Source organism: Eurypyga helias, unplaced genomic scaffold, assembly GCF_000690775.1.
Source record: "Eurypyga helias isolate BGI_N326 unplaced genomic scaffold, ASM69077v1 scaffold24340, whole genome shotgun sequence".
NCBI classification, from domain to species: domain Eukaryota; kingdom Metazoa; phylum Chordata; class Aves; order Eurypygiformes; family Eurypygidae; genus Eurypyga; species Eurypyga helias.
In genome coordinates, this window is record NW_010225596.1 from 38415 (window position 1) to 53038 (window position 14624).

Consider the following 14624-nt stretch of genomic DNA (forward strand, 5'->3'; position numbering starts at 1 on the left):
CTTTGTGGAAAGGTCAGAAAACTTCTGTTTGTCCAACCACTGTATTGGGAACCATGGAATGGGGATCATTCATACCCCTGTGACAATGATGTTCATACGAGCTGAACCTACTGATGACAGAAGACCGGTCTGTCGGTACAACAGATGGGGTTGCTGTGGGGTAAATTGTAATTCAAAGTCCTGCTCTGATCTGGCAACAGCCTGTAATCGTCTATCCCCCACTGCTGCCTTCGCACTAGCGTGTAGAGCTGAATGAATATCATGTCCAGATGTATTCCACTGCTTTGCCCTTTCCAGATGCTTCAACACGCTTCCAAATACATGTGCACCCAGTGCACCCACTGAAAACTGAGTCTTTAACCAACGCCAAACTCACGTGGAGCCAGGTAATTCTTGTAGTACTTTCACTCAAAACCAGTGAGACCCTGGGGTAAGTGTGAGCTACTCAAGTCTTGGTTACCGAGTTCTTGATTTCCAATTTCACATGATCCAGGTTTGGCAAAAGAACTGGTTTCTGCAGCTGTTTTCCCATCAGTATTTTATAAATGCAAACGGTGCTTATTGTGTAACGGGAAAGGAAGTTAAAATGAGACATGGAGCTCAACTACCCACTACAACTTAAAGCACCCACTACCACTTATTTTTCATTATTCCTCCCTCTGAAAGTCCCAGCAGTCTCCCCCCACAGCATCTTGAGTGACACGTACCCTGGATGAGCCTCTGACAACCTCAGACAGCTGCTTGATGGCTTTGGTGCTAGTCGTGATAGTTTTATTAGTCTCCTGCTGGGTTGCATGCCTGCAGAAGAGAAGAGATTATGAGAATTTCAATTGAAATTAATTGCATAATGAGACACTTACTTACAGAACCTTTTCAAGCTGCAGAGCAATTCAGACAACACAACACAAAGCACATGGAGCCACAGTAGGACTACACAAGTCCACGGCCTTGACCAGAAATGGCAGCTAGAAAGCTGTAGGAAATACTCGCAAGGAGCTGCCCAAATTGTCCCTCCTGTCATCAGAACAAAGAAAACAGCTGTGGACCTGCAAAGTCAATGGGGGAAGATGAGGTGAAAACGGGGTGGGCAGTTCATCACAGGTGTTGGTATTGTGACTAGAATTGCTGAAAGCAGCATTGTATAGTGAAAAGAGATGGGACTGGGGAGTTACCTGATGGTTTTCCCATGAAAACTTTGTACTCAAAGAGAGACTTGAAGAAACAGAAATTGAGCAGGACAAATATACTTACCGTGATCATCTATCTACTTGCTAATGACATCGTATCTCCAAGAAAGCACTGTGAACGTGAAGGTGCAGTGCTGCTCTACGAGCACTGGGACGGGCAAGCAGGGAGCAAACCTATGCCCTCTGCAGTCGTGGCTGTCCCTCTCCTTTACGCCACAAATTCCAGAACCATTATTCCTTGTAAGCACTAGATTTCTGGCTTCACTTGAAAGTAGGGGGAAGAGACATAAATGCTGCCCAAAGGTATTTATTAGCTCAATCCAGTAGTTCTCCAGCTTTATAAGGCCAACAGGGCATTTTCAGTCTCTAAGCTTCCCCAGGGAGCACGTCATATCCTTTTAGTCAGAAAAGGGTGGTTTTCCATAATACGTCAGTCAAAAGCTCTAAAAAGATGCAAGAAAGGCCTGGAGAAAATGATCTTTTTTCTCTCTTAGAGGATGCATTTGAGTCATAGTTGTATTGAAAACTCTCATCTGTCTGTGCTCGTTTTTCAGGGTGGGTGGGATATGGAAGTCCTTTGATTAAAAAAATGTTAAAATGACTCTTTATGTTCCCTCTGTCCTGAAGATCCATGGCCAATCCTGGTGCTTCAGCTCCTTCCTGAACTGTCAGCACGGATGGCGACCAACTCTTTCAAGACATATCAACTCTTTCAGCCTCTCCTTTGAGGAACGAGACCAGCCCACAAACAGTCTTTACCAAATGCAGCCTTAGCTACACACGAATTGAGACTTCTCAACACGCATTCCACTGACTGTCATTTCCATCTGGTCAGGGTAGATGGACACAGGCACCATGAACTGCGATATTCACCCCCACAGCAAAATTTGGAGACATCTCTGTGCAGACAACTCAGGTGGCAAAGCTGTCTAGGATAAAAGTACACTTAATTTTATGCATTGTACCTACCAGGAATACAAGTGAAAACTTAGCGTACCATGAAGATAATACCTCTTAGCTGCAGAACAGCAATTCAGAGCTACATTAAGAGTTGAAAAAGCACAAAGAAGGCTTGGACTCCTTTGGCACCATACAGAAAAGAGAAATAATCTCACATGAAGACAATAGTGTATCTGATAAACAGTTGTTCTGAGTTAAATTAAGATTCCATTTCTATATCCATTCATCAAAAGGCACTTCATTTATTTAGGTTCCCAGGACCCACTGCACGAGCTGACTAATTACATCACTTGTAATTGGAGATGGAAGAGGTCATCTATACCACAGACAGGTATTTCATGCTGTCATTGCAAGAGAGGGATCTGGGAATTGCTTTCTTTCACATCGCCTACCTTGAGGAGTACACAGCCTGATCCCCAATCTTTTAAGCAAGTAAATCTTGCCACCAAGTGCATGAATTTCATAAGCAGCAGTTTCAAGACGGAGACTTCCACAGCTAATTCCTCTTAATGCAATGCAAGGCACTGGAGTTGACATCCAGTCATTTTGCAGACCTCATTAAATTATCTGCCCATGGAATAAGTCAGGGATTTACATACCAGCAATTCCCATCCCCAAAGTAAAATGGCTTGTTAGGCTCATGCATTTGATCCTTTCCAATCTCTAAAGTTAAATAAAGCCTCCTTCATTTGCATTCTAATGTCAATTTTATGTTAGAACCCTAATGTAATAAATCCACACCACACACAAACTTTGCACTGAACTGCTGCAAAATAACTGAGAATGGGAGTACAAAAAAAAAAAAAAGTTTTGCCTTCTACCTCTTTATTCAAAATGCACTTTAACCAACACGCTGGTGCTCGATTTTGGCACTTCCCACTATGTTGTCAGCACAATTAACTTCTTATTCTTCAGCCTTGGAGATATGCTTGGGAATCAGACAGTGATTATATTTAATTTACATTAAATGCTATTAAGATCTTCATTAAAAAAGAAGTCTTGAAACTCCACTCCCCAAAGCATTTCATTTTAATATGTAATGGTAACAAGATATGTCACTATTATTATTATTATTATTATTAGCTTTCTTTATATTCCTCTGCCCATGGAAGGGTGGAAGTTAATTAAAGGGGTGTCTCTGATGAATAAAATTTGCTTCTGAAAAAGTCCTCCACACAATAGTAAGTCAAATACTCAGTCTGTGGAGATACCAAGTACCTAAAATATAAACGTTGTAAAAGACTTATCTGTCTACAGTACTACTCTGAAAATAAGCCCCCTCAGAGTGAAAAAAAAAAAAAAAAAAGAAAGGGGCATCTCTTAGGGAGAATAACATTTCCTGCTGTGCATTTCTGTATGCAGAAAGATTGCAAAGACAATGCACTAAATAATACAGGAGATGCCACACTCTGCCGCAGACTTTCCTACGGCTGCTGTTTTTTTACTAGAGTACGGTCCACCGAATCCTAATCCCCAGCCCACAGCTGCTTACAGTTTGTTCTTTGAATAATCATATCCCTAATTTATTTATCCAATTTTAAAATGAGCATAGCAGAGAGGCAGATGCAATGATGGCTACTTCTCTTCTCCACAGGGACAGAATGAAGGATTTCTAACTACCGTTTGCACCATTTCTTTGACACACTTGATGAATGACCAAGTCAACAAAAAGCAGTCAGATCCCAGATGCAACAGCAAAGGCCAGCAAGGGAAAGACAACTCTCTGCCTCACCGTGCCTGCTGCCACTCAATAATCCCAGAGAGCTTTGTTTTCTATTTACAGCTGGAGAAAGGCATTTCCATTAATAATAGAGGATATGTCTTATTTTATTTTCATCTGATCTCTAATATAAGGGCAATAAGAAGTTTTTCAGGTACAGATCAAGGATACTTTGATCAGATTTCCTACCTCCTTTGGCACAGTGCAACTGCACAGCAATGGTGTAGCCTTATGCATTGAGGGGCTGGGTGGTCGAGTAGATTTGGCTAAAGTTAAGCCAGGTAGTGCAGCATAACTTAAACCATATACTTGTCTTTTGCACAGTAGCTGTAATTCTTACCACTCACTGCAGTTTTCTTGTACAAAAAGAGGCAAAAATTATAATACAAGGAGCAGAGCACTGAGCTGTATGATCTGTGGTTTAAGCAGAAATTGGTTGAGTATCTGCACTTATATATATTCCACTGTCATTGGAAACATCAATATGTAAGGGTGCATCAAGCATGGATAAGGATATTGTTCACTCCGTAAGACTGTAGCCAGTGTCTTCCCTGTATTACAGCTGGATTTTGTGAAGGACTGATGTCTGTAGAAGCCGACGACAGGCCTCAGCAAACTATAAATAACTGTATATAAAATTTTATGCATGGGCCATAGGCACAGACATGAAGTAGCAGTCTCTGAGGCTCCTACTCTCCTTCCTCCACCTAACCAAGGTGCTTAACTTCAGAGCAAAGCCAACAGAGATCCTTCATGGTCTGTGGAAAGAGGCACCTCCAAAGGCACTGCAGAGACAACCGCCTCATCTGGGTGTCTCCTACGCAGCCCGAATGTTCCTACAGCAGAGCTAGGGATCTAGCTTCAGTTCAGAAACGGGTGATCCAAGCTGACGTGTTCAACAGTTGTGTTGGCAAACACTTATCGATAGGATGGAAACTTGTGCTGCATTAGAGCTCTATAACTTCCTGCCCATAGACAGCCCTGCGCCTTGTCCTCAAGGGCTGCTGGCTCTGCACGGGATGAACGCAGTGGGAATCTCTCATTTCCGAGTCCTGCTTGCAGATGTAAACAAAGCAGCAAGACAGGCTGGGAGGAAAGGTTGTTTTGCCAAGCCCTAAAGTATCTTTACAGTACTGTTACAGTCTCCAAAGGAAGAAAGGCTAAATCTACTTGTCCTGGCTCCAAACTAAAACTCACAACTCATTTTTTCCTCCCCCCCCTTTCTCTTTTAGGACCTGATTGTGCATGTTGAGGCATCATTTACAACAGAGCAAAGTAAGAGCTCTAATTCTGGTCTGTCAGCAAACCCCTTTGCATAGGTGTAAATCATCCAGCAGAGTAAAAGTCAGGAGAAAAATGGACCATTACTTCCAAGTTTCAAGCCAAGTTTCAAGCCCCACAATATTCTATAATAAAAGCATCATAGATTTCCAATTTGCCTGTCACCTGAAAGTATTAGGAGATGTGGCACTATTTTTCTTTAGGGAGCTTAGGGGATGGTCTGTGGCTGCGTGGGAAGAGAAGGGGAGGTATTTCAAATCCACCTGGCACTGGTGCTGTGTCTTCTCTGGAGATGAACACGGCTATAGGCCAGCAGCTACGTTGTTCAGCAGTTCTGGATTAAAACATATGAATTGTAGTCATAGACAGCAGACCTCACAAATTTCACCACAGAAATGCAACCAGGGCAATATACAACAATGCAAACCCTAGCAAAATTTTCAATGGTATTTTTAATACCTATCAAGCACTTTTTTTTTCTTGCATTGCTTCTTCACAGTAAACAATAAAAAATGAAGCATTTATTACTAACATAAGTAGAACGTGTGCTTCCCTACTAGCAAGCAGCCAGTTACTCACTGACCTGCTACCAGAAATTCAGGTTTGTGTTTTTCAACTAAATTATCTCCAGGACACGAAGAACCCCTCTTAACCCCACATCACCAACAGATTAGTTCAGCACCGCCTCAGACTCCATCTGTCAAGTCATTACTGACAGCTCAAAGAGCACTCAAAACAGGACCCCACGGGAAGCAGCTTAACAGTGTCACTGCCATTAGTCACCTCTCAAGTTATTTTTCCTTCTCCCACCCATATTATTACCGAGTAAGTTTTAATTTCACAAGTTTCACTTTATTTCCTAATAAAAGAGCCCCTTGGATCCTTTGTAAATTCCTTGCTAGCACTGAGCTATATTACACCACCCTCTCATTATCCAGTAAGCCTCTTAGCTTATCAAAGACAGAAATTAAATTAATTCACCATAATTTCATTTTGATGAACCCTGGTGCCTACTGATCATGATAGGGTTTGGTTTTTTTTTTTCCCTCCAGGTGCTGTTAAACTGCTTATTTCTTTTTAACTATACTTGCAACTTAGGTTGTACAGAAGTAGATGATATTCCTGTACCAGATTTCTGCAAAAAGCAAGCAGGTCACTCCCGTTCCAGACCGAGGACCTCAGCTGCCCTCCCTGAGCTCTTACCATTCACCAGCATTTCTGGTATTGCCCCGATAATCCTTTTAGTGCCCTGAGATAAACGGCATCAAACCATGACTATTCTGATTGCTTTGCCTATGCTTTTTAATTCTGTTGTGCCTTTTGCCTTTCTGCATTAATGAGTGAACCACGGCTTAACATCTGTCACGGAAAGGTTACCGGAATGTACCCCTGCAGCAATTCTCAGCGGCATAGCCAGAGGTGCCTGTAACAACACCAGAAAGCAACTAAGCAACACATAACCTACATACAGTTATTGTCAGTGCTTTTCTTCCAGCAATTTAGTGCAGCTCTTTGTTGACGCTTGGATCAGAGCTGTCTTTCCAGGGTTTTCAGAAGCATGGAGACCTTAGAGCAGCCTTCCAGTACCTGAAGGGGCTACACGGAAACTGGGAGAGGACTTTTTACAAGAGCCTGTAGTGACAGGACAAGGGGTAACGGGTTTAGATTGAAAGTGGGGAGGTTTAGATTAGATATCAGGAAGAAGTTCTTCACAGAGAGGGTGGTGAGGCACTGGAACAGGTTGCCCAGAGAAGCTGTGGATGCTCCATCCCTGGAAGTGTTCAAGGCCAGGCTGGATGAGGCTTTGAGCAACCTGGTCTAGTGGAAGGCGTCCCTGCCCATGGCAGGGGAGTTGGAACTAGATGATCTTTAAGGTCCCTTCCAATCCAAACCATTCTATGATTCTATGATGTCCATCTAAGGCTCAGGGTTGCTGCATTTAGGGCCTGTAGCAGGAATTAATGGAGCCAGTCAAGTTTCAGGGAGAGATGGGGAGAACTACACACTTTCTGAGTACTGCATGTAGTCCAGAAACAAAGAAAACTTTTTATATACTGTAAATATAGTGTTAGGAACTGTCTCCTTTCCTTGAAATTTGCAGAAACACGGATATGGTCTTACGTTTTTAACGTCTAAATCTTCTTGGAAAAACTATGCATGTGGACCCCATTCTATGCAAACTCCCCCTTACAACTTGCCTGTTGCAGAGCCCAGGCTGGAAGCTACAGACACAAAATGCTGGGTCTGTATTTGTGCATTGGTGTCTGTATAGAGACATAAATAAACGATATCTATAATTCCAAGGTCTTTGTGCAGATAAAAAGGACGAATGATGTATCTGCTTAAATATGCCTTCTCATAAATTATACTCTTGGAGAAATTAGCTTCTGCATTTCAGAGTAGAAGCAGAAACAAAAGAAGCCTGTGTCTCCCTATTTAGGCATTTCCCAGCCATAAAACCCTCTATGGCAAGAGGTTACTGAAAGTGGGGCTGAGCCAGGGACATGCTCAGGCTCTGCATGTCACTGTAGGAGAGGGCAGTCCTATCTATTTTATTTTAACACTAATTGCAGTGGATACATCCCTGCATCTAGCTAGCAGTTTTATACAGCTTATGGTCACGGGTGGTGTTAATGGCACCGCTTCACACTATGTCAGGTTTTCTGTCATCATTGGATGCTTTTTTAAATAATATGACATGCTGCCACGTTATCAACAATATGGAAATACACCCCCTTTGGGATACGCACCACCCCTAATCGATGAAGCAATTTGGATAGACTGGACGAATGAATGTAGGTGCACGAGTGTGCAAGAACGTGTCCTACACGCACACATGTATATAGGAAAGACAAGAACAAATGAACAGGAGATAAATTGCACTGCAGATTAATTTAGCCTATTATCCTTCCCACACTTGCTCTCGGTTTTAGCAGTTACCGTGGGTTAATACTCGGTATGGCACTGTGAAAAGTAAAGATGAAGGGCACTTTGCTGATATGAATGAGTGATCGATTGCCTTAGCTCTCCTTGAGAAACTACACTGAAACCATCATTAATAGAAGAGTCGATGCTTTGTACCTTTGTATGGAAAGTTTTGGTGAACAGAGATGTAGATCTTTTGGGGCTTTATTCTGATTTTAAATGTTGCTTTTGCTCTTTCAAGTGTTTTCTTGCTACCAAATTTTTCAGTGGCAAAACCATCCAGAGCAAAAGGGAATAAATCACACAAATTTCTGAGTTGTAGGCATTTTCAGCCCAGAAAATACATGTTTCATTAAAAAAAAAAAAGCCAACTTTGCTTAAAACAAGGCAATTTTAATTGAAAAATGAACCCATTTCACTCAAATGACTGCAAGGTGTTTTGTTATTTTGTGAACTGAGCAAGAAATCAAAGGCAAACAAAAAGCTTGAGACACCTTTCAGCTTGCTGTTATTATTTGTGTATTTCTAGTTAGGGGTACTAAAGCACAAGCGCTCCTATGTGTATACTTAAATTAAGCGATATGCCTAAACCCACTTCCTCGATCAGGATTTAAATGAGAAAGAAAAGGCATTAGCAGTGATTGTACCACTGAAATTGTCAATGTGTAGCAAACAGCCTGTCTTATAAACCTATGAAAAATGTCCACTCTTTGACTAGCAAGAAATCTAAAAAGGAAAGCAATGACCAAGCAATTCCTTTGCAGTCTAAAGTGCAAAAAACAGGTGGTTTATCATCTCCAAGAAGCTCAGCTTTAAGAATCAGCAAACATCCAGAAAGCATTGCAGCAGCACACAAACACGAAGGCACTGTGCTCAACCAGTGCTATGGGTTTCAGGAGGAATCAGGTCAGCAAAGGAAACACGTCTGATTAACTTACACTGATACCCCCCACCCAGATGACGAATGAAGGAAATCATAGAATCACAGAACGGTTTGGGTTGGAAGGGACCTTAAAGATCATCTAGTTCCAACCTCTCTGCCATGGGCAGGGACACCTTCCACTAGACCAGGTTGCTCCAAGCCTCATCCAGCCTGGCCTTGGACACTTCCAGGGATGGGGCATCCACAACATCTCTGGGCAACCTCTTCCAGTGCCTCACCACCCTCTCCATGAAGACCTTCTTCCTGATATCCAATCTAAACCTCCCCACTTTCAATTTAAACCCGTTACCCCTTGTCCTGTCACTACAGGCCCTTGTAAAAAGTCCCCCCCAGCTTCCTTGTAGCCCCTTCAGGTACTGGAAGGCTGCAATAAGGTCTCCCCGGAGCCTTCTCTTCTCCAGGCTGAACAAGCCCAACTCTCTCAGCCTTTCATCACAGCAGAGGTGCTCCAGCCCTCTGAGCATCTTCACGGCCTCTTCTGGACTCGCTCCAACTGGTTGATATCCTGCTGATGTTGTGGGGTCCAGAGTTGGACACAGTACTGCAGGTGGGGTATCACAAGAGCAGAGTAGAGGGGGACAATCATCTCCCCCAACCTTCTGTCCATGCCTCTCTGGATACAGCCCATAAAGCTCACAGACAAGCTTTGAAGAAGGTTTGATACATGTGGATTTCCTTAATGGATAATGTGAAGACACTATTTGAAAAGAACACCACCAAAATCCAGAGCAACATCAGTTTTGTAAGAAATCCACTGAACAAAGCCTTCATAAACCTTGAGATTTAAGTTAATAAATGTTGCACGGTAGGTAACAATTAGTTAAGCTGACTGGACAATGCAAATGGTCTGGCATATACAGGAGCTGTTGGAGATGGATGCAAAATCCACTGCTGAGGAAGTATCATGCAAAGGAACTGAACGTCTTTGACAGTGACATGGACAGTGGGATTTAGTGCACCCTCAGCAAGCTTGCCAATGACACCAAGCTGTGTGGCGCGGTCGACACGCTGGAGGGAAGGGATGCCATCCAGAGGGACCTGGACAGGCTGGAGAGGTGGGCCACTGCCAACCCCATGGAGTTCAACAAGGCCAAGTGCAAGGTCCTGCTCCTGGGTTGGGGAAATCCCAAGCACAAGGACAGGCTGGGTGGAGAGTGGATTGAGAGCAGCCCTGAGGAGAAGGACTTGGGGGTACTGCAGAGGAAATGCTGGAGCTCATCTATTTCATTTTCTTCAGTAGCATCGCTGGCAGAGGCAGTGCCATAGCTTTTAGCTTTAACACAGATGTGTATGGATGCACAACCTGGACATCTCTTTCTTATCCATCTGAAAACTCCATTCAGATGAGAGACGATGATTTTGGGTTTAGTGACCTGGGATTTCAGTTCATCTGCCTAGACAAAGCCAATGTCAAACATGGCTGATCGGTAGAGCCCACATGCAGTAAGACCATATCCTTGTTAGCAGAGCAGCATCTTCTGGACCTCTCATGTATCACACAGTACACAGACATATTTCTGTCCACCCACATCATGATCTTAATATGTTTTTTTCTATCTGCTCAATCATGCTCATGTTCCCAAATATGTTCCCCTGTAACACCTGCCCCACTTTCACATATGTTGTCCTTCTGGTCTCAGTCGCCACTGCTATCTCCTACAGAGAAGGAACTAGGTTTTCTGTCTGTACCATTTCCACATCCCTAAAATACCTACTTCACCAAAACCCAATTGCCTAATTCCTAAAGCAAAAAAACAACTTCACACCAACAGCCACCACTATGCTGCTTCTCTATATCCACCTCTCTAAACTCTTAGGTCACATTACAAATCCATGTAGTCCCAAAACTTGATCCCAACCACATCACCTGAGGTAGGATATGATCTCCTGTCCCATTACATCTCCATGAGCTTATAAAACATGACCATTCATACCCTTCACCTACACAACTACAGCAAAGACCAGGATGTCTCACCCTGATCCTCTGATCACATCTCTGATGTGGGATACCCAAACCACCTTCTCACCACGTAAGATTCATCCCACTTTTACATCCCCTACCACATCCTGAGCCAGAAGTGTAGCGCTCAGCCTCTCTGGTACAATGACACTGGGACCAGACTGAGAAGCTGCAAACTTGTGCTGCTCCAGACAGAAAAACGTTTACCTTCCCAGCTCCTTTCAAAGGTAGTCACTTCTTCTGCTGCTGAATATGACGAGGCTGCTTTACGAACGATAGGTTTGGGACCTCTGCTTTAACTGGTAGCATTTCTGGTGGTACTGGGCATGTTTCACCTTGGTTACCAGCTCCATTATCTCCCCAGCAAGAGCAAAACCAGAGGTGTTAAATGCTGCACAACTTGGTCTTGCTTTCTCCCTCCCTCCTCCTCCTATTTCTAGATCCCTAGAAGGGATTTGGGAGTACAGTGGTACGCAGACAACGAAGCCAGCTGGAGGGAAGAGACATTTTAAAGTACAAAGTGAAGCGTAAAAGTTGACGTTGGTAACAGCACTGGCGCTTTCTGAACACACTCCCTTGAGGCACTTGTGCCAAGATCTATTTTTTCTGATTTTTTTGAGCAACAAAAAAAGAAAAAAGTGAAAATAATATATGGCAGAAAACAGCTTTAAAATACGTTTTCTTGAGACCGGGATTTTTTTTGTTATGGACTTATTTATTTTCACATTACACTTTGTTTTCAAAAAGCACAGAGATGACTAAAAGGAATTGTGCTGGGAAGAGAAATGGATCTCAGCAGCCTACTTACCACCTATTGCTCTATCCCATATACTTCATATGCCTCTTTAAACCTGACATCTCTGCAACTTTCTGAACACGAGGGCAAGCTGTGAAGTGCAAGGGAAATTAATATATTTATCCTGCACAGAGTGCAATGCACTCAAAATATCAAGTTCTTGATCTCTAAATACTTTTCTTCCTATCTCCTTAATTGTCTTTTCCATTCAACTTATGCTTCACTCTACTCTTCATCACATTTCTAGCAACACTTTAATTTAGCAGGCAGAAAGATGTCTCTGTCTCTTTTTAGGAATGATTAAATTTCAAAAAGGAGACAGAATCTTAAAAGAAATTTTACTGGTGAGGCTTCTCTTCTCATCAGCCGCACATTTCATCAAGTTAAAGATCCTTCAGACTCTCAGGTGACAATAATGCGTAATTCCCAATGTACCACAAGTCGCTCTTCCCCACCACCCTCCAGCTGACATCAGATCATAAAGCAGCCTAGCAGTTAGATTACAAAAACACAAGGCATTTTATTGGCCAATAAAACACCTGCAAGAGCGGCCATGTGAATGAAGACCCTATTTTGTGGGACAATAAATTTTGCACTAGCACCCAAAAGGCATGCTATTACAGGAATTGTGCAAATCACCATCCATGGTCCATGATAAAAGATCTTAGGCTGTGGCCAGAAGGACATGTAACTCTGGAGGGAGAACAACAATTAAAATGCACCACCGATGGTCCAAAAAATTAAACTTCAAAGAGATACTTCCCTAATAATAATGAGGTAGAAATATATAATAGAAGGACAAACAAACAGAATAAAAGATCTGTGGAAGTTCATTATATATCAACAGGCTCTGAGGTTTGTTTCAGGTAAGGCAAAACCATATTTTCTGCTGGCAGAAGGCAATGGACCAAGCATATAATGAACTCAGATATAGCAACTCTCTGTTGACAGTGAGGGACAATGGAAATATCCAATTGTTCCAGCCTATTCAAATGTGAAAACTGTAAGTCCCGTTATCGGAAACCTCTGCTGCTGATAGCAAATTTGTTCTCTAGGGGGAAAATGGAATCAGCTTAAGAAGCGCTGTTAAGAGTCCAATGCAGGTACTTGAAAGAAGAAAATTACCTGATGGAAGATCAATAATATTTCTCCTCTCCCTGAATTGCGCCTTATGTGCAGAATAAAATATTCCAGGGACTGATTCTCTGTCACCTTGCTTCAAGCAAGCTATTGTAACTGTAACCAAGCTAGGAAATTATATATTTACAATCATGTTGTGAAAATCACATTGCATCTGTGCAGGTAGGGACATAAAAAGAAAAGAAAACAGAGAAAGTCACACTCAGTGCACCATAAAAGCAGACAAATCAGCCCAAACATGTTTCCTTGCAGTCTTAGTGCTTACAAACCAGACTTTCATACAAAATGGTAAGTCTGTTAGGTTTATGCAAAGGGTTCTGCACATGGATCCAGATGAGAAATTACTGAAACAAATACAGTAGCAACACCCATTAAAGGCCCGATGTACCACAGGAGACGTGTTACTGAAGCATGTGGCTGACCTTTCCTTTTAAAATAAAATAATCTTACATCAAAACAGGGTCAGATAGAAATGCAAGAACCTAAGGGAAGCAATCTTAAATATCTCTTTTTTTTTTTCCCAAATGCATAGAAGAGTTCAGCTGAAAAGTGACTTCTTGAAAATAATGCAAATCTGGAGAATTTCAGGGACATGAGACCTTGGGCTTGTGATGATGGTTTGGCTCATAAGGAGCAGAAAAAGATTTTTCCCCCCTCTCCCCTACTTTTTTGCCAGCTCACTTAAATCTATCAGGGGTTGTGCACTGTGGTAGCATCAGGAGTCACGTGCCAACTCCAAACCCCTGGACTGCTTTTGAGTAATCTGAATTAATATTCACATAGTCGTCTAAAGAACACCATTAAAATTAAAAGGTGAGGATATTCCATTAGATTAGGAAGACTCACATGCTGTAAAGAAACACATCTCCAGTCCCTGTACTTTTACTTCTGGACTGGCTATCACATGTTATTGCCACATTCAGTAAGTCCCTTGACTTTCTGGGAACCGAGCATCTATGATATACTGCATTCTAGGTCATTTTGATGTTATCTCACATGGGAATCATTACCATCCATTGTAGGATGGATGAGGCTGGATGAGGCTGGATGAGGCTTGGAGCAACCTGGTCTAGTGGAAGGTGTCCCTGCCCATGGCAGGGGGGTTGGAACTAGGTGATCTTTAAGGACCCTTCCAAGCCAAACCATTCTATGATTCTATGGTTCCTGCTCTTAAAGCTCTCTTGCAATCCAGGCTGATGTGTTCTTGCACAGAGAACCCAAAAAAACATTTCTGCTGCTGCCAACCCACAAGTTGTACCATGTTTTCTGGCTGGAGCATTTGCTTGGACGTCCTCCCCCTATCCCAAAGTTGTTGAGGAGATGTGAAGATAAGCCAGCTGAAGACATGAAGTCTCCATGGGTAAGTTATAAGACATTAATGAACCCTACTGTTTTTTTTTTTCCATAACTGACATCTATTTCACAAAATGAGGCCCCCAGGAGCCTGCTCAGACTTGGCCTTGCTCTTTAGCAGGGGCTTGGACCGTATGACATCCAGAAGATCATTCCAACCAACACTATCTTGTGACTTGATGAGTTCTGCTCAGTTCACTGAACTGATGCTTTTCGCAGAAGTTTTCGCTGTTTTCCTAACTCCTTGAGTCGAAGGAGAACTTCCAGCCTCTGAGGGTTTCTCTGGTCAGTCAACAGTTTATCAAGATGTTTGGAAAGGCCTGAAACAACTATTCTATTAAAAAATAAAATAAAATAAA

General features: G+C 42.5%; 1 protein-coding gene across 1 annotated transcript in view; it reads right to left on the reverse strand.

The window, feature by feature from the left end:
- Positions 1–798, reverse strand: part of TSNARE1 (t-SNARE domain containing 1) — a gene marked incomplete at both ends in the record, with an annotated part of 39127 nt that extends 38329 nt beyond the window's left edge. The window contains one exon of the mRNA XM_010150041.1: positions 702–798. Coding sequence (XP_010148343.1) covers positions 702–798 — 97 coding nt within the window. The remainder of the gene's footprint in view (positions 1–701) is intronic.
- Positions 799–14624: the final 13826 nt, after the last annotated feature.